The sequence below is a fragment of the Leopardus geoffroyi genome, chromosome E1 (assembly GCF_018350155.1).
Source record: "Leopardus geoffroyi isolate Oge1 chromosome E1, O.geoffroyi_Oge1_pat1.0, whole genome shotgun sequence".
Lineage (NCBI taxonomy): Eukaryota > Metazoa > Chordata > Mammalia > Carnivora > Felidae > Leopardus > Leopardus geoffroyi.
The window spans coordinates 43,060,937-43,080,314 of NC_059330.1; the positions used below are offsets into that span (position 1 = coordinate 43,060,937).

The 19,378-nt window shown below is 50.5% G+C and overlaps 1 protein-coding gene across 7 annotated transcripts; it reads right to left on the reverse strand.

The window, feature by feature from the left end:
• KIF18B (kinesin family member 18B) lies at window positions 1–19,303 on the reverse strand. Of its 7 annotated transcripts, none has more exons than XM_045489211.1 (17): window positions 19,171–19,302; window positions 12,729–12,790; window positions 10,714–11,040; window positions 9,937–10,073; window positions 9,512–9,616; window positions 9,210–9,320; window positions 8,932–9,129; window positions 8,614–8,790; window positions 7,636–7,710; window positions 7,396–7,496; window positions 6,737–6,914; window positions 6,247–6,374; window positions 3,472–3,671; window positions 2,722–3,250; window positions 1,698–1,787; window positions 1,091–1,194; window positions 1–865 (listed from the first exon to the last, which is right to left on the reverse strand). In XM_045489211.1, exons 2-17 carry the CDS (start codon window positions 12,742–12,744, stop codon window positions 759–761), a joined length of 2,583 nt encoding a protein of 860 aa, XP_045345167.1. In that variant the 5' UTR covers window positions 12,745–12,790; window positions 19,171–19,302; the 3' UTR covers window positions 1–758. The 7 variants fall into 7 exon arrangements, 4 of the variants coding, with proteins under 4 accessions (XP_045345167.1, XP_045345166.1, XP_045345169.1 ...); XM_045489210.1 differs by having other exon boundaries at window positions 9,916–10,073; XR_006715069.1 differs by lacking the exon at window positions 1–865 and adding an exon at window positions 2,080–2,212 and having other exon boundaries at window positions 1,161–1,194; window positions 1,698–1,979; window positions 9,916–10,073; window positions 19,171–19,303.
• Window positions 19,304–19,378: the final 75 nt, after the last annotated feature.

The window sequence follows — 19,378 nt, forward strand, 5'->3', positions numbered from 1 at the left end:
AAGGATGGAGATGGTTTATTAATCATTATAATAAAAAAATATATCTATATCTACATGTACATATATATGTATATATGCAGAAATAAAGGATCAGAGGATATAAACTCGAGTATTAACAGCTCTTACATCTAGGTGGTAGCATTAAGGCTGAATTTCCCTTTCTTCTGTACGCTTCTTTTTACACTGAGTGTGCATCCTGTTTGCAGTAGAATAAGAAATGATAAAGCTATCTTCATTTGGAAATCCAAACACCACTATCATCCACATCATCACTAGGATGGCAGCCCGGGGCTGGGGCTCCTGCTCTGGGCTGCAGGGATGAGGCTGATGGTGCCTCCCTCTCTCACACACCAGGGAGAGTCAGGCTGGGAGCCCCTACCGCACCCAATCCCATCCCATCCCATCCTCGCCCCTTCTTCATTGCACAGCGGCCATGACTGCACAGAGCCCTCTGTTAGATGGGAGGGGAGGAGCAAAGTCCCCCAAGGCCACCTGCTTGCATGGAGAGTGTTATGAACTAGGGGAGGTAAGGTGGTTGCACCTTTAAAATAGCAACATGTTGACACTCAAGATGAATATATACAGGCTGAGAAACTGAGTATAACAAGAGATTGATAAAGAGGGCAGGTAGCAAAATGAATGGCTGGTGAGGAGTGTTAATAAAGGAAGAGGGTATTGCCCTTAATTGCTCCGAGGTGAGGAAGGCAGGTCAGGGCTCCTGGCACAGGCAGTTCCAGGGACCACGAGGAGCTGGTGGGTCAGGACACTTTGGTGATAGAGCTCCCAGATGACAGGGCTCCCCCAATCCCCATCAGTTCCTGCTGGCTCCTCTGGTTGCCAGGGCAGCGGGGACTGGAGGGGGGTTCTGCAGGCCAGTTGGATGGGGACAGGCAGGGAGGAAGAAAGTCAGGTTCTGTCCCACTGCTCCCCACCCCCACTCTTCTCCCACTTCTCTCATCAGGGTCCCTAAAACGCTGGGAAATACCCCAGGCCTTCCTTTCACCTGGGTCTTGGCCCTCCTGTCCCCTCCTACTTCCTGTCTGCATCTCCCATTGTGGCCCAGACCATCCCTGTCCCCAGTGCCAGTCACCTGGGATTGTGAGGGGCCCAGCTGGCCTCTTCAAGGTGCTGCTGGGGAGGCGGGCGATGCGGCTGCGGCCACGGGCCATTCCCAGGGAGCGGGAGACTGAGGAACTGAGGGAGGGAGGGAAGGAAGGAAGGAAGTTAGGAAGGTCACAGCCACACCTTGGGACTACAGGGTAGGGGTGGAGGCGTAGAGCTAGACACTAAACCTTGAGAGCAGGGGGAGGCCAAGCACCAGCTCGAGCTTCTAAGGCCAGATCTGAAGGCAGGAAGAGGCAGTGGGAAGGAGAGCTTCGTGGGGTGTGGGAGGGAAGTAGAGGTGAGGGGTGGGTGATCTGGTCCCCAGATTAACCAGTGAACACTGACCATCTCCCTTATGGAGAGGAGCCTGTAGCCTTTCACTAAAGAAGGGAGATACCCTTCCCTTCTGGTACAATCCTGTACTAGCAAGGGTCAAGGGAACCTCATTCAGTAAGAGAATCCGATGCTGGCCCTGCTCACAGGACCCCTGCTACTGGCTCCAAGGGGTCCAGAGACAGTGGAGCCCCGTAGCTGGCTCAGCATCCGCTGCCCCGGAGAAAGCTCTGTCTCTCCCCATATACCCCCAGCCTCACCTCGCGATGCGCCTCTTCTTGCGGGCTGAGCTCCCAAGGAAGGAAGATGTTGGTTTGGGGCCTTTCATGGTGAACAGGGGTACAGGTCCACTGCGGGAGGGAGGGAGGTAAAGGAAGGCAGGTCAGGAGGGAACCAGGAAAAGGTGCCAGCGCCTCCTCCCTCCAGCCCCCAGCTCGGCGGGTGGGGAGGTTGGATAAGATGACCTCTGAGGTTTCTTCCTACTTAGAGGTGGATTCCTCTCCCTGCCTCACTCGGCCTGGGCTGACAGCTGAGTGACAGGCCTGTTCTGGGAGAACATCCAGATGTCAGTTTCTGGCACGTGCAGGGAACGGGAGTTCAAACAATTTGACCCTTCCACCTGCCTGGCTGTGAGTCTGTTACCGAGAGGTGGTGCAGGCTGTAGGACGGGCAGGGGGTGTGGGCAGCCCACAGCCCTTGGCCTCACAAGTACAAGGTCAGTCTGCCATTTGTTCTTGGCTTTGGACTGTCCCAAGCTGGTCATCCTTCCCCTTTCCTGTGGGTGGAAGGTGAAGGTGAGAGCTTCATCGTCTCACTGAAAAATGGCTGAGTAAAATTTTTCTGAGGATCCCCTTCCCAGTTCCAAATGCTGGGCTGGAGGGTGGAATCCGGGGTGGAAATGGCAGGAGCACATATTTATCAGCGGGACTTGGGACTGAGACTGAGCCAGAGAGTACCAGTGATGCAGAGGGACAGAGAGGGCTAGGCCCCCTCCTTATTCCTGCTCCCTGCTGGCCGTCCCTGAGAGGGGGTCCCATTAGCTCCTTGTGGGCATGCCACAAACCAGCACAGAGCTGGCGGCTTTGAAGTATGGACAGACAAGCCAGGAAGGAGCAGCAGTCCCGGGCCTGGGGAGCGACACTGCTCAGACCAAAGGGGGAAAGACAGCAAATGTCCGGCTCTGAGAGTCAGGCTGGCTTCTACTCTTTGCAGCACCTCTGTTCCCTCGCCGACTCCCCATCCCTGGCCTGGAAGGATGGGAGGGAGGCTGGAAGGGAGACCCACCTGGGGATGAAGGGCTGATCCAGCGTGCTCAGCTTCTGGGGAACATTCTCCCAGCCAGTGCATTCAAGGAAACCCAGTTTTGAGGGGGGCTCCTCTGAGAGGTCAAAGGTGGCGTTGAGGTCCCGAGGGGGCAGGGCCAGAGGAGTAGAGCAGTTCTGCACGGCAGAAGGGCCCAGGGGCACCCGGCTTTTGATGACTGTGGCTGGGCAGATGCGAGGGGAGTGGCAGGAGGAGGAGGCCTTTCCCCCTCTGGGGGTGGTGGGCCCGAGTGAAGGCTGAGCCTCAGGCAGGGACCCCCTCCTCAGGCAGGGCAGGAAGGACTGGCGCTGGCGTTTGGTCCCCAGCTTCGGGGCTGGGGAGCTGTCTGGCTCTGAGGGGCTCGGTCTCCTCCTCCTCTTCTTCTCTGTGGGCCGCCGGGCTACCTGGGCTGGGGTGCGGTCAGGCCCTGGTAGGACCCCCAGAGTGTGCATGAGGCCACTCAGTCGCCTTGCCATGGTCCGGGTCACGGGGCCAGAGTATCCTGGAGACTCTGAACACAGAGAAGGCAGGTGTTACGGGGAGATCAGGGACCATCCAGAAGGAAGGAGAATTTGTAGAATTGGGGGAGACACAGGAGCCCCTAACTCCACAGGTCTGCTGGGACTCCTGTCTACCACTGCATGACCCAGCAGCTGAGGGCCCAGCCGCCCCTCAGCACGAGCTGGGTCTTGGAGAGGGCATTGATAGAGGCAGAGCAGGGGCAAGACTCACCTGACTCTAAATGCAGCTCCAGAGGTGCCCCCCTGGCCGGGCCGGGTGTGCCTGAGGCCTCGGCTCTGGGCTCAGCTTTTTCCTCTTGTACCAGCTGCTGTAGGGTCTCGAACTCTGTGATCATGTCGGGGGTCAGCAGGTTGGCTGCTTGGAGCAGGGAGTACTGTCGCTGTGCCAGGCACAGCACCTTCAGGGCCAACCTGGAAGGGAGGGGAGGGGATCCCGCCCCTCCTCAGACCTGGCCCCACTGCTCCAGCGGTGAGGGGCACATGAGGGCGGGTCCCCTGGCTCCCTCCTGCCTTGCCCCCCACACTGGCGCGCCGGCCTCCCCGCCCTCCCAGCTGTGGCTCTTGCCCCGCTACCCCCTTGCTGGAGACCAAGGCTGGTGGAGATGGTCACAAGCAAGGCAGGAGGGAGGCTTCACCCCTAAATATGCGCCCTGACAAAGACAATGACCTGGGAGGTAGGGAAAGGGCACTAAATGGCCTTGGACCAGAAGGTCTGAGTTTCCTCTCAGCTCTGCCGCTTACTAGCACTTGACCATGAGTAAGTTCATCCACCCAAGGGCAATGTAAGGTAGCAGCAGTGAGAGCTAGGCTCAGGTCAGCCTGCCAGCTCAGATCCAGGCTCCCACACTTGCTGCTGTGTGATCTTGGGGGCACTACTTAACCTCAGTGTCCACATCCTTAAAACGGGGATAACAAATACACCCACCTCTTAGGGTGGTTGGGAAGATGAAATGAATTATTTGGTATATAAAGTATTTAAAGAGGACTAAGCACTGTAAAGTTAACTGTGACCGGTAAAGTAAAAACCTCTAGCTTGTCAGGACAAGAGGAGATGAGATTAGATATGCTGTGTTCGTCTCGGTTCTGAGAAGACTCTCGAAAACGCATTCAGTCCACTTAATGGTGGGGATCCTGAAAGAGCTGGTGTGGATCAATGCACACTTCACACGCACTGAGGGGCTATTTAAAGGGAATTATGAGGGTAATGCGATTATTGATATTGTACATTTAGATTCTAATAAAGCAAATTTCCTTCCTGTGAGGCACGCCTCTGATGAAAGAATGGACACAGTTATCTCGGTAGGGATTACTCCTGGCCAATAATTTATCCTCAGGTAGCTCTCCCTGCCTGGCCATTCCTGAGCCCCCTCCTCTGCCTTCAGTGTCTGCTTGGGGAATCCAAACTCATTTTATAAAGCAGCCACCAGGCCTTTTTGAAAGAAGGCCGGATATAAATTAAAAGGGACACAGCAGAAACTCGTTCTACATCTGCCTGAGCCACACATTATAAGATTAGACCACTGAGAAAAGTGAGTGTCTAGGGAGAAATGCATGGGCTTGGATGTCAGGTGACCCTGGTCTCACCCTGTCCCTCTGGCTGTGTGGCCCTGGTACCCCATCTGGCAAGTGGGGAGCTGGTCTACACCATGGGTTTCCAAATTGGGTTTCACGAAACCCATCGGAGGACATTTAAAATGGAGCTCTGCTTTATCTGTTCTACATATTAAACTTCAGCATAAGATTTCATTTGAAGAAAGGACTTTGTAGCTAAAAAAAATCCTGAAAAACCACTGAACTGGAAAACCTAAGATCCACTCAGTGCCCTGGTGGTCTAAGATTCTAAAGTCTAAAGCCAAAGAGAAATGATTTTCTATTATCTGGTTGTTAGGGTGTTTCCAAGTATGGAGAGGATCTAGCATGTTCTGCAGCCCCTGATACATGGGGTCTTCTGTCACATTTTATTAGTGTCTGTTATTAGTCCTAAGAAGAAGGGAGAATAAAGCCTATGTTCCCCAAATCATAGGTAAGAGTGAAGCACCTTGTCGGGGACCACAAAACCAGAGGCAAAGCAGAAAGGAGAGCCCTGGCGTTCTCCCTCTTCACAGCGGGGGACGCCAGAACAGGGAAGGGACCCTGACTCATCAGTGGGAGCCCTGGGGGCCAAGGGGACATCCTGCCAGCGCATCCTGGCCACTCCAGGGCCCCGGGGAGTCAGCAGCAGGAGATAGATAATGAGCCGCTGATTATTCAGGCTGCAGCATTTTTGCTGAGTAGGGAACAGACACTCCCCAACAAGAAATAAAATTAAACAGGCCCTTCTGTCCGGAAGCTTTAAATATACTGCCTAGCGTGAAGCGTGCTGGGGAGGCAGGAGTGGGGTTGGCAGCAGCAAAGCTAAGTGGCAGGGGATTTATGGTCTAGGGGCCAAGGAAAAACATACTAGCAGCACCTCTCTATTAAGCACAGAAACAAGGGTCCAGAATCCATTTCTCTTTGGCTCTGGGTGGTGGTCTGTATTTACTTCTGAGAAGAAATAGCCACAATCCGTTGATGAAGACACTTGATAAATGCCTGACTCGGGACGGCTGTCCATTTCTCAGCCCGCCACCCAACTTCCCTTGGCTGCTTGGTTCCTCCTTGCAGAGGACAGACGGGCAGCTCAGCCCCCAGACTGGGGAGCACAGCACTAGCCAGGCAGCCCTGCCCTAACTTGGTGCTTGCCAGACAAATTCTAGATGGAATTTGGTGTTTTGCTCGCCAGTTATGTGGAAGAATAGAGATGACGGGTAAATACACAGAGTAGGTGATAATCTTAAGTCGTTGAAAGCAGATCAGGGACAACATTGAGGGAAAAAGACTCGACTCTCAACTAGAGCAGAACCAGAGCATTGGCGACGTGCCGAACACCGGCTCCCCCCCCACCCCCGAAGGTCGGAACCCATCGCCTGCCACCCTGGACCCCGGAGAAGAACGAGAAGACACCTACTGCTTAGAACAGTCCCTGCCCAAGTTCTGTGGTGAGAGGCAGCCCGTGTCTGGCTTGGGCTGCAGGGTCAGGCCCGGGGACCTTGGCAGTGGGTGTCTGAGGGTCTGCTCTGGTACCTGGATTGGAACCTGAGGAGGAGAGGAGTCACAGGTAGAGGGGCCAGGATGGCCACCCTCCCCCACATAAGTAGATCTTAAAATCCTTCCCTCCTCCAAGGGGGGGATGAAAGAGGGGATCTTGGGCGAACTGGGTCCCAGTTGATCCTTTCTCCGTCCCAGACTCCTCCTCTCTCCCTGCTCCCCTTCTGGTAACATGCATGCTTGTCACTTCCAGACATAGGCTCTGACAGGGACGCCCCTTCCTGCACAGGATCTGAAAGCCCCTTAATGACTAACACGTAAGACATCCAGGTGGGGAGCCCAGAACTGAAGAGACTCTGTGAGCTGAGGAGGGACATTGCTTCCAACCCTCCACTAGCTCCAGGTCCTACCTCCTCGGCTGGGTTGTCTTCCTTGTCCTCTGGGGGCGGTTCCTGGTCTGGAGAGTTCCCTTCCATGACCCTCCCCACCGGGGCCTCTGGCCCCAGGCTCTCCTCTGGAAGGACTGCAGACCCTGGGTGGAGCTCTGGGGTGCAGGGCTGGCTGGGAAGACGGGACGGTGAGGGGCAGCTGGGAAGGATAAGGGGGAAAGGAGGGGACTTGAGAGGCGGGAAACAGGGTCAGGTGGGGAAAGCAGGGAGGGGTGGGGTCTCTGTGGCACCAGGTGGTAGAGAACCATAAGGGATGGATGCCTGGGTAACAAGTGGGCAGTAGCAGAGGGTGAGAGAGGGAGTTGGTGATTTCCTGGCTTAGGAAACAAGGATGCTTGTCTGTTAATTTTACCTTCTTTTAAATAGTATATGCTCCTTATACAGGCTGGGGGGTGTCACTAACTCATCTGACACAGATCATTTCTTCTATTCTTATTTTACTGAGAGGTGCTATTAGGGCTGTCGAGAATATGCTGTGTCAAATGAGAGAGCACTGGAGGTGGCAATCAGTGTCCTGGGCACTGGCTGGGAACCCTCAACCCCAGGTGGCAGCACAGAAGCTGGGGAAGGGGGGTTTTCCCTGCTGAGCTAAAGAGGGTAAGCATGGCGGCAGGACTCACGCTTGCCGGGGAGGGCCGGATCTGGGGGATTTCGGGAGGTCCTGCGGTGGCTCCTGGGCTCCCGCCTCGTACATTTGGAGCTTCTCCCTCAGGGCAGCCACCTGCAATCAGAGCAACCCAGCCTCTCAGAGCCCCAGGTGAGCACAGGAGCTGAGGGGTGGGCACGGAGCCCTGGCGGCGCCCCACTGCTCATCTCTGGCGCCCTGCTTCCCGGCCAAACTCCTCAGGAGAGCTCCTCACCTCAGCCTGCAGCTGCTGGCAGATGGTGGCATACTGGCTGATGTGACAGTCCAGGCTGATCACATTACTCTTCAGCTAAGATGCGGGGCAGAGAGGGGGGCAAGGTACAAGAGAGATTTCACGTGTTCGTTCAAAGCAGCTTTTAGCCATCACCTCCGATGACCAGGCACTATGCTAGGCGCTTTACTCACATTCTCAAGAATCACCCTCCCGACTGGGGAAACAGATCAGGGAAGGGCAGCGATTTGCCTGGGACCACAGCAAGAGGCAGAAAGATGCTTTTGAACCCAAGACTCCTGACTCCCTGACCAATACACTCTCACCAGGCCAGGGGCTTCCCAGCAACAGCTCCAGGAGCATCAGGGCTCCTCAGAGGAGGCAGGGACAACTCTGCTTTTATCTGTGTTACATGTTACTGTTTATGTTGTTTGGCTGAAAATATTGTCCTGCTGCTAAAAACAAGTCTGAAAAAGATCATTGGCCAGCACTTGGCCACCCCCTTCCGTTGTCTCCCCCCCTTTTTTTTTTTTTAATTTTTGAAATGTTTTTTATTTTTGAGACGGAGAGAGAGCACAAGTGGAGGAGGGGCAGAGAGAGAGGAAGACACAGAATCTGAAGCAGGCTCCAGGTTCTGAGCTGTCAGCACAGAGCCAGATGTGGGACTCGAACTCACGAACTGTGAGATCATGACCTGAGCTGAAACCCAGAGTCAGACGTTTAACCAACTGAGCCACCCAGGCATCCCTTATTACTTTTTTTCAAGTCTGGAGACTGTCCTGCCTCTCCCGCAACTGGAGTCTTCCCAAGGATGGGTACTACATGGCTTCTATAGCAGACTCGCCCTGAAGACTGAGCCTCGGGGACTTCTTCCCTCTGCCCTGGGGGAATACTCAGGTAGCGGAGAGAGCTGTGTGGGTCCCACCCCTTCCTCCTCCTGCACCCCCCACAACAGGTTGGCCATTTCTGGCTGCCACACACCGAGAGCTTGATCTCTTTGGCCCGGTCAGCATACTTGAGGGTGTTGTATGTGTCCTCGTAGGCCAGACTGGAGGGGCTGATGGTAGCGATCATCACTGTGCGACAGTTGCCCCCGATGGAGTCCTTGAGCAGACGGGTCAGTTTGCTGTCCCGGTAGGGCACATGAGACTTACGGCCCTGGGGAGACAGAAGGGGGCATGGGGTGAGGTAGCCGGACTGGACGGATCCAGGCTGAGACCCAGGGCTGGAGGGAAGGAACTTTGGCTTTAGGCCCCCAGTCCCCACCCTGAGAAGGACCCCGGGTCTGTGCGGTTTTACCTTTGCGTCGGCCAGGGCATTGAGGACGTTGATGAGGGCCAGCAGAGAACGGTTGATGTTGGCACCCTCCCGCAGCCGCTCCCCCTTCGCGTGGGTGCTAGACGCCCGCTCCGAACCAGCCAGGTCAATCAGGCTCATTTTGGCCACTTGAAGGGCCTGAGTCAGACCTGGAACCCGGTCCTGCTGCTTCACAAAGATCTGGGGGCAGATGGCAGGGGTGAGGGGGTGCTGGGCATCAGGAGGCCCAGCTTCAGGCTCCAACCCCTGACCCCTCTCACCTGGAAGATGGCATGGGAGCGGGAGGAGGTAGCATTGGCGTCAGTCGGGTGCTGCGTGCGGTTGCGGTTCCCCCTGGTCAGCATGTCCAGCAGCTGCTCAGCTGAGGTTGGCTACGGAGGAGATGCCCAGGAAGGGGGCTGCGGTCTCCCCAAGCGGGGCTTCTCCCCCAACAGGGAGAGCCGCTCTTCAGAACCAATGTCACCCCCTGGCTCCCACCACCACCCCACGATCCAGGGGATCCCCAAACTGCCTGGTGACAGAACCCTGGGGCTGCTCCTGCCGCCCGAGCCCAACCCCACACCTGGTGGAAGGAAAGTCCTTGCACCACCACGCCCTTGTCGGGGTCCTCACGGATGGCCAGGGGCCCCTTGGGCTCCAGGAGGTCGTGGATCTGCTCATTGTACACCTGCGGAGAAAGGAAGCAAGAGAGAGGCCTGAGGTGCAGGGCAGGGGCAGCATGACAGAACACCATGCCAGGAGTGGCACTTTGCAGGATAGTGTTAAATGGCGAGAGCAGGACGGACAGGTTTAATTCCAGTGCAGTCTCTCTCAGAGCTGCGTCTATGCTCTCTGGGCTCTCAGCGAGCCCCCATCGGCCCACTTCCTACCACCCTCTCTCCCCAATCTCTCCCCCTTCCCCCCACTTTTAGGGGTTGTGAGAACGAGGGGTGAGGCTGCCCAGGGCCTGTGAAGGAACAGCCCTACCTCCTGGTAGCTGATGAGCACCTCAAATCGCTTCTCCTCCTGGTGGGCCTCAAGCCGCCTGTACAGTTCCATGGTGGTCAGGTACATGATGCCGGGGTCCCCCTCTCTTCCCAGCATGGTGTGCGTCTTCCCAGCCCCGGTGGCCCCATAGGCAAACACTGTGGGGGACAGAGTGGGGATAGGGTGGTGGCAGGGCCAGATCCGCCTTCCCTAGGGGTCCCCTTGCGCATTTCCACCCAGGCCAGCCCTCCCCTTCTCCCCTAGCCCCTCCCTCCGCCTCCCTGTGCACAGCTCCACTGCCACTGCCCACGCGCATCCCACCGAGTTCACACTGCGGCTTTTGAGTTCTCCATGCCTATGGCCCAGCTCCCCTGTGGGCTTGGGGCTTCCAGGGCAAAGGGGTCTCTGCTCTGAGTGAGAGCTTCTCCCTTCCCCAGTTCAGGCAGCTTCCTCTGCTGCAGGCCTGCTGTTCCTTCCCTCACATTACTAACCTCCATTCGTGATCATGCATTTGTGGGGGTGATTTGTGATGAATGTCTTCCCCCCTCTAGAACGCAAGCATGAAGGGGACAAGGAACATGTCTGTCTGATCTGCTTCTAGAGCCCAGTAGAGTGTTTCACAAAGGAGAATGAATGGAGAACCCACAGGAAATGAAAGGGCCAGAACCCTCCTCAGCAAGTGCCCAGCGGAGGGGAAGGTGGGCACATTTCAGAGGGCAGATGAAACCCTTAGAAGGAAGCAGGGAGGCAAGGCCACTACCAACCAGGGCTTTTCCTCCTCGCTGCCCAGATTCTCACCTGAGCAGTTGTAGCCCTGGAGGAAGCTGTCCAGAATGCTGTGGGTGGTGTGCTGGAACACGTCCTGTTGGGTGGCCGTCTCACCAAAGACCCGGTCAAAGACAAATGTCAGGTCTTTGCCCTTCTTCTTGGGGCCATCATGGGTACTGCCCCATTTCAGGCCAAGGAAACCCCCATCGGGCTCCTCAGGGTCAAACACCAGCACCCGCTCATCCACCACCTGAACGACAGGCCGCCGCTGACTCTCCAACTCCCGTGGGGTGGGAGGCCGGACCCGCACCACGACGCGCACCTTGCTGTCCTCCACCGCCATCACCATGGCAACACCTGGGCAGGCACACAATGGAGACGAGGACCAATCTGACCTTAGGCCTGATGAGGCGCCCCCTCAGCCTTGTTGCCGGTCAAAGGCTTTCTCTCGCTCCCTCCCCAACAACTGATCTTCATCTGATACCTCAAGAGAATAAGAATTGCCAGCACCCATCAGTAAATATCTCTTTCTCACTTGAAATGCCACCTATCCAAATGACTTTAGTGCTTTCAGAGGCCCACGACTGGGCTACTATGTTCCACAAATCTGTCTACACCCGTGCCAGCGCCACAGTTTCCATCTCATTCCTTTACGGTATGCTTTTTATCTAGTAAGGCAAGAACCACCTCCCCTTCCAACCGCCCCTCCTGCCCCCATTAGTCTTTCTTTTTCATAAATGTCTTTAATTTTTTTAACATTTATTTTTGAGAGAGAGAGAGAATGCAGGGGAGGGGCAGAGAGAGAGGGAGACACAGAATCCAAAGCAGGCTCCAGGCTCTGAGCTGCCAGTACAGAGCCCGATGTGGGGCTCGAACTCACAGACCCTGAGATCATGACCTGAGCCAAAGTCAGCTGCTTAACCGACTGCACCATCGAGGTGCCCCTTCAGAAATCTCTTAACTATTGTCCATGCATTATTGTTCTACTTGACTTTGGGAAAATGTCATCAATTCCACCCCCAACCCAGAACACAACCCCCCAAACCCTACTGGGATTACAAATTGGAATAGTATTGTTTACACATTTATTTTATATTAAAACTTTCCATGCAAGCACATGGCTATTGCCTTTCTATTTATTCAGATATTTCTTATGTCCCTCAGTTAAGATTTTATAGGTTTTCATCTCTTCAGATAGGTTCTGTAATTGTCTTTGTAATACAATTCCCAAGTACTTTAATTGCTCTTATGAAAGGAGAACTTTCCTGCATCTCCATTTCCAGGTGGTAATTGCTAGTGGAAGAAACACAATTGTTAATTATACATTTGCCTTCTACCCACTCCCCTTAAACTCTTACTAATTCCAATTGTTTTTATTAGAACTTACTGAGTTTTCTGAGTACATAGTTATAGATCAGAAAAAAATTTTTTTTTACCTTTTCTTCTCCATGGTTACGCCAAATATTTTATTTCTTATCTATTGCATTCCCTAGAACTTACAAAACAATGTTGAATAATAATGATGATAATGGGCATCCTTGTCTTGCTCTTGATCTTAAAGGAACTAACATTTTAGTGATTCACTATTTAGAAATTAGTTTTGGACAAATAGCTAATTATCATAATAAGAATTTCCTTCACTCTTTTTAACTTCAAGTTGTTATCAGGAATGTTTAGAATTTTACCTAATGATCTTTCAGCATCTCCTGATATGTTTATGTGGGTTTTTTTCTCCTTTATTTTGTTGATGTGGTAAATTTTTTGATATTATTCTTGGTATCAAACCAACCATGCATCATTGGTAAAAAAAAAAAAAAATCCTACCCTGGCCACACTAAAGTTTTCCTTTTTTTTTTTTTTTTTTGAGAGAGAGGGCGCAAGTGAGCGAGGAGGGGTAGAGAGAAAGGGAGAGAGAGAGAGAGAGAGAGAATCCCAAGAGGGGCAGAGAGGGAGGGAGGGAGGGAGGAAGAGAGAGAGAGAGAGAGAGAGAGAGAGAGAGAGAGAGAGAGAGAAGTGGGGCTCACTGAAGCAGGGTTCATGCTCACCAGAAACAGGTCTCATGCTCACTAGAGGAGGGGCTTGAACTCAGGAACCGTGAGATCATGACCTGCGCCGAAGTCAGATGCTTAATGGACTGAGCCACCCAGGCGCCCCAGAAGTTTTCCATTTTTTAAAATTAATTAATTAACTAAGTTATTTATTTATTTTTGAGAGAGACAGAATGAGTGGAGAAAGGGCAGAGAGAGAGGGAAAAAGAGAATCTTAAGCAGGCTCCATGCCCAGCATGGAGCCCAATGCAGGGCTTGATCTCACCACCACGAGATCATGACCTAAGCTGAAATCAAGGGTTGGACACTGAACCAATTGAGTCACTTAGGCGCCCCTGAGGTTTTCCATTTTTAAATGGCTGAATGTGTCAACCTTCTTTTTTTTATGGTTTTATGTCATATTTAAGAAGATATTCCTTCCCCGAGGTAATTTTCTTATATTTCCGTCTCATACTTTTTCTTTCTTACATTTAGCTCTTTATCCAGACAGAATTAATTTTTTTGTGAATGAGGTTTCTAAATATCTTTTCTTTCTTTCTTTCAATGTTCGTCTATTTTGAGAGAAAAAGAGCATGCACGTGCGTGTGCATGAGCAGGAGAGGGGCAGAGAGAGAGAGGGAGAGAGAGAATCCCAAGGAGGCCCCACACTGTCAGTGAAGAGCCCAACATGGGGCTTGATCTTACAAATCGTGAGATCATAACCAGAGCCAACATCAAGAATCAGACACTTAACTGACTGAACCACCCAGGAGCCCCTCTATCTTTTCTTTCCAAATGGTAAGCAATTATACCAAGACCATTTATTCAATGGTGCATTCTTTCTCTACCAATTTGAAATGCCACATTTAACATAACTGTATTCTCATATGAACATGAATTTATTTCTGGGCTCTCTATTCTCCTCTACTGATAGGTTCCTCCTGCAGTAACTTGTAATTGCAGTGGTTCCGTTACACACATCACCTTTGTTCTTTTCTTGGCTATTCTTGGGCATCTTGTCTTGCAGATGATTTTGGAATCAGCTTACAGAGTTTTATGAAAACACCTGCTAAGATTTTAATTGGGACTACTTTGAATTTATAAATTAGGGGTGCCTGTGTGGCTCAGTCAGTTGAGCATCCGACTTTGGCTCAGGTCATGATCTCACGGTTCGTGGATTCGAGCCCCGCGTCAGGCTCTGTGCTGACAGCTCGGAGCCTGGAGCCTGTTTCAGATTCTGTGTCTCCCTTTCTGTCTCTGACCCTGTCCCGTTCATGCTGTGTCTCTCTCTGTCTCAAAAATAAATAAATGTTAAAAAAAAAAAATTAAAATTGCATGTTCAGGGGCGATCGGCTGGCTCAGTTGATGGAGTATCCAACTCTTGATCTCAGGGTTGTAGAGATTATTTAAAAATAAAATCTTTGGGGCACCTGGCTGACTCAGTCGGTAGAGCATGAAACTCTTGATCTCAGGGTTGTTAGTTTGAGCTTCATGCTGGGTGTGGAGCCTACTTAAAATAAAAATAAATAAATAAATAAATAAATAAATAAATAAATAAATAAATAAATAAATAAATTCTTTAAAAATAAATATATCAAAATAAAAAATAAATAAAATTGCATTCTCTATTTTTTTCTCCCAGAATATGGGAAAGCAACTCCTTTCTGGATGCAGATCTTGTATCTGGCCACATTACTGATTTCTCTAATAGACTGTCATTGATTCTCTTAGGTTTTTCAATTAAATGATGATATAGTTTGCAAAAAATGAAAGTTACTTTCTATTTTTAGCTCTACTATATTTAGTTCCCTACCCTCCACTGTCCATTAGGAATGGACATTACATTTTATCAAATGCTTTTTTTTGCGCAGCCTGGATGATAACAGTGTTTCTCCTTTTTTTTTTTTTTTGGTAGCTCTACACCCAACATGGGGCTTGAACTCACAACCCCCAGATCAAGAGTCTCATGCTCCACCGACTGAGCCAGCCAGGTGCCCCATTCTTTAATCTGTTAATACAGGGGATGGCATAGACAGATTTCCTAATGTTGACCCGGTAATAATTCCAAACATTTATTTGTCTATTCCCTCTTGATTTCACCTCACATCTCTCTCTGCTTTTTTCATTCTCCTTCAAGCCAGCCTACCAAGGGTAAAGATGGAATTTCTGGAATGCAGGAGTCACGGATATCCCGGAAAAGTTCAGCCTACCTCTAGGGATATATTAACAGAGTTTAGGAACAGGGGCTGTTTCTGGGGGATATGAATAGATGAACGCTTTCCCAGGAAAGACTAGATCCTACTGACAGGAAAGAAAAGTGAGATTTCTCCCTAATACTCCAGTAAATTACTCAGTTTTTCCTTTGGGAATGAAGCAGAATTGAGCTGATTTGAAACTCTCAGTCCCTATCCCCACACTTTGTAATTTCTTCCCCACACAAAACAAGGGAAAGATATCAACCAATAATAATCTTGTTACACTGTATAGTTCTTTTCCTGTCCCAGCAATCAGACTGCCATAATAAACATAAGAGCTAAATGCTCACTATGCAGGGGCTGTTTGAAGCACCTTATGGATGCCATCTCCTTTCATCTCCATTGCAATCCCACAAGATAGATACTATTATTATACTCATTTTTCAGTGAGAAAATTGAGACAGAGAGGGTTAAGCAACTTGCCCAAGATCCCAAGGCTAGTAAGTGATGGAGCTTGGTTCCAGCCCAGGCAGTCTGACTACACTGCCTTATAATGATATTATATATTATGCTCTCATGATCACATTGTTGTAATTGTCCCATATGTTTATATAATAATTATAATCCCTTTTATGTAACCAGCATTATGTATTCTGCAAGCACTTTCAGATATATGGACTGTACCTAATTTTCAACACTCGGAGAGGGTTCCTGTCTCCCATCCTTGCATTCCTGCCCCCAGGGAGCCCTACTCTTATACCCAGGGAAGTAAAGCAGAGGGTACCTGGCCCTACCATCTAGGTCTACACTGGCTGCCTTAATGGCAGTCCCAGCCCCCCACCAGGAGGGTTTTAGCTGAGGAGGAGCCACAAAGCAGCCTAACATTCTAAGCAGGAAATTAAAAAGGGCACTGGCAACGGAGTGCACATAACCTTTACAGTTCTCTCCTCTCTGCCTCCTGAGGGCCAGTGAGGCAGACTGTTTGCCTAATGAGATGTTTTCCTCCTTCCTGAGACTGTGCTGGGGGCACAGGCTAGGGGGTATGGTGACACTTGGCATGGCTGCAGCTAGGACGTCTGGGTCCTGGTCTCCACTCTGCATCTGACTGGTGGGGAGGTCTTTCCGGCCATACCACGTCAATGTCGTCAACGTCGCATCAGCTTCCCCCTTCGAGAGCCAGAGAGAACAGCTACTGATCTGCTCCCACCCCAGGGGGATGGGGAGATTAATGAGAGAACGTTTGTCAAGTTTGCTTTGATCCTCGGTTGGAAAGAGCATTTCAGCCCAAAGTACAAGGGAGATGATTCTTTAATAAGATCTTCAGGGTTCTGAGCCAGCCACAGTCACGTCCTGTTTCTAACCCAGGGCAGCTCATTAAAACCCAGAGGCTAGTTCACTGCCGAGCTGGGGCTGGGAAGCCAAGATTCAGTTGTTTTCAGGGTAGGCTCCTCGCCCACCCTCATAGGGACAGGCCAAAAAAGAACAAACTCCTTAGAAGCCCCTGGAGAATTTCTGAGGACTTGAGGGGATCTGCCTGCAGACATCGGGAGCTGGGAAGGCAGAGAAGGTGCCTAGCCCTTGGACATTCTATTTTCATAGGGGTTGCTGTAATCCCCCTCATCACTCCCTTACATCTCTCACATGTCTGTTTCTTTCTTTCTTTCTTTCTTTCTTTCTTTCTTTCTTTCTTTCTTTCTTTCTTTCTTTCTTCTTTCTTCTTGTTTTTTTAAAACTTATTTATTTTGAGAGAGTGAGAGAGCGCACATGCATAAGTGGGAGAGGGGTGGAAAGAGAGAATCCCAAGCAGGAGCCTGACGTGGGGCTCGATTTCACAAACCGGAGATCATGACCTGAGCTGAGATCAAGAGTCAGATGCTTAACCAAATGAGCCACCCAGGGTGCTCATCACACGTGTGTTTCTTGTCCTCAAGCTTCAAGAGAGCAGGACCCTCTTCTGATACAGTCTGTGCATCAGGTCCAGATACGTAGGCACCAGGTCCAGCATGCAGTGGATGGATAAGAGCCAGAGAAGAGTAGGGTCTGAATCCAAAAGTTTAAGAATAACTACTATTATAGCTAACATTTATTGAGCACATAACTATGTATCAGGCACTATGCTAACCGCTTTTCAAATGGTGTCATTAACTGTCACAACAATCTCATTCTGTGGCTGTTGATACAATTGTTATAATCCTACTCTACAAGGGAAACTGAGACTCCGGAAGGAACTAGTCACATCAATGGTAAGTGGCAAGGCCAGAATTTGACCTTGTTCTGACTGTCACCAGAGGCATTCTGTTTCATCCTAGACTAGTCTGTTCCGTAGCTGGGCTTTTGCAATTCCCATCTCCCCTTACTTTGGTACCCACAGGGCAACATCCAAAGACCACTGGTTCTTTCTATCGGTAGTCGATCAGAGGAAGGAGCTGTTTATTTTGGTTTAAAAAAAAAATTTTTTTTTTAACGTTTATTTATTTTTGAGACAGAGAGAGACAGAGCATGAACAGGGGAGGGTCAGAGAGAGAGGGAGACACAGAATCTGAAACAGGCTCCAGGCTCTGAGCAGTCAGCACAGAGCCCGACGCGGGGCTCGAACTCACATACCGCGAGATCGTGACCTGAGTGCAAGTCGGATGTTTAACCGACTGAGCCACCCAGGCGCCCCATGATGTATTTTTTTAATATATATTTCTGACTTCTGATGGCTAATATTTTCTTTGAGATTTTAACAACTACATTTACAAAAAAGATTGGTAATTTTCTTTGTCTCATTTCTGGTATCACAAAATAGACTGGAAATGTTTTCTCTTTTTTTAAGGGGAGTTTGTAGATTAGAATTTTTCTTCTAATTGCTCATAAATTTCTGGTGGAATTTGGTGGTTTTTTTTTTTTTTTTCTTCTTCTTACTGGGTAGATTTGAAACTAATTCAATTCCTCAATGGACCTAAGTGTGTTAAAAAATTTCCATAATTTCTTGAAAAATAAAAATAAAACATTAAAAAAATTTTTTAAAGGAGTGCCTGTGTGGCTCAGTCAGTTAAGCGTCTGACTTCGGCTCAGGTCATCACCTTGCAGTCCATGAGTTTGAGCCCCAAATAGGGCTCTGTGCTGACAGCTTGGAGCCTGGAGCCTGCTTCAGATTCTGTGTGTGTGTGTGTGTGTGTGTGTGTGTGTGTGTGTGTCTGCCCTTCCCCCACTTGCATTGTCTCTCTCTCACTTTCTCTCAAAAATTAAAAATAAAACATTAAAAAAAATTTTCCCATAACTTCTTGAGTCAGTTTTGCTAAGTTGTTTTTTTTTCCTAGAAAATTGTCCAAAAGCATTGTTAAAAGGGTGTTCCACTGAAGTCTCTCTCTTTAATGTCTCAGTAACTGAAGTTATGCTCCTGTTTTCATTCCTAAGATCATTTTTATTTTTTAAGTTTTATTTATGTAAGTAATCTCTACAACCAACGTGGGGCTCCAACTCACCACCCAGAGATCAAGAGTCGCATGCTCTTCTGACTGAGCCAGCCAGTCGCCCCCCCAACATCATTTTTCTATTTCTTTTCCTTATATCTTAATCAATATTGACAGAGGTTTGGCCTTTTTACTAGTCTTTGCAAGATACAGCTTTGGTTAAGTTAATCTTCTCTATTACATAGTAAAATTCTATTTCATTAATTTCTGCTAACTCCTTTTAAAAATTTTTCTACACATGTATTCTGTTGTCCTGTTCTATCTTAAGGGGTCAAAAGTGCCAAAGCTAAGAGGAGAGGCATCCTAGGAGCAGTGGCAGAAGGCATGGTTTTCTGTCATACAGATATTTTATTCCTTCCTTTACTCAATCAAATATTTACTGACTGCCCCAGTAACTAATTTACGGCCGCTGGCACAGCTCTGCAATCAGTTCTTCCGTATAGATGTGCGGAGAGGGTCTTAGCTACTCCACACAGACGTGCAAGGGTCCCAGGTCTCCAGATTTAGTGAGCAGAAGGACCTTTCACAGAGCGGATGCACAGAGGGCCGGGCCCCATGCTGCTGTGTCGACCCCGTCCAGGTCCTGTACAAATGAGCAGAGGGATCCCGATCTCCACGCAGTTGTGGAAGGAAGCACCCTGTTCCCCCCACCGCGCCCCGTCCCGTTCGGAGGGAGCCACCCAGAACCTGCTGGGTCTCCACGCTGCACCTTTGGGTCTGGCGCAAAAGCTGCTTCCGCCCTGAGCGGCTGGGTCCGCCTGTGCGCTGGAGCCCGCGGGGCCGACTCCGCCGTGGGCCAGAGCTTACCCTTCCTCGGTTCCCCGTCGCTGGTGTCTCCGCTCACAGCCGGGTCCGCCGCAGCCGTGAGCCCCGGACCACCGGAGAGCTCGCCCCACACGCTCGCCACCCGCGCCAACCTTCGCCCCGCGCCGCGCGTTCAAATTAGCCGGGTCGGCTCATCCGCGCTTCCCATTGGTCACCGTCCGGATCGTTGATTGGCTGTTTCCTAAGTAAC

Coding starts and splice junctions, on each gene's coding strand:
- KIF18B (XM_045489210.1), bottom strand. Junction 10,074..10,713: donor CCAGGGCTACAACTGCTCAG/GTGAGAATCTGG, acceptor TGTCCCCCACAG/TGTTTGCCTATGGGGCCACC. Junction 9,617..9,915: donor TGCTCATCAGCTACCAGGAG/GTAGGGCTGTTC, acceptor CTTTCTCCGCAG/GTGTACAATGAGCAGATCCA.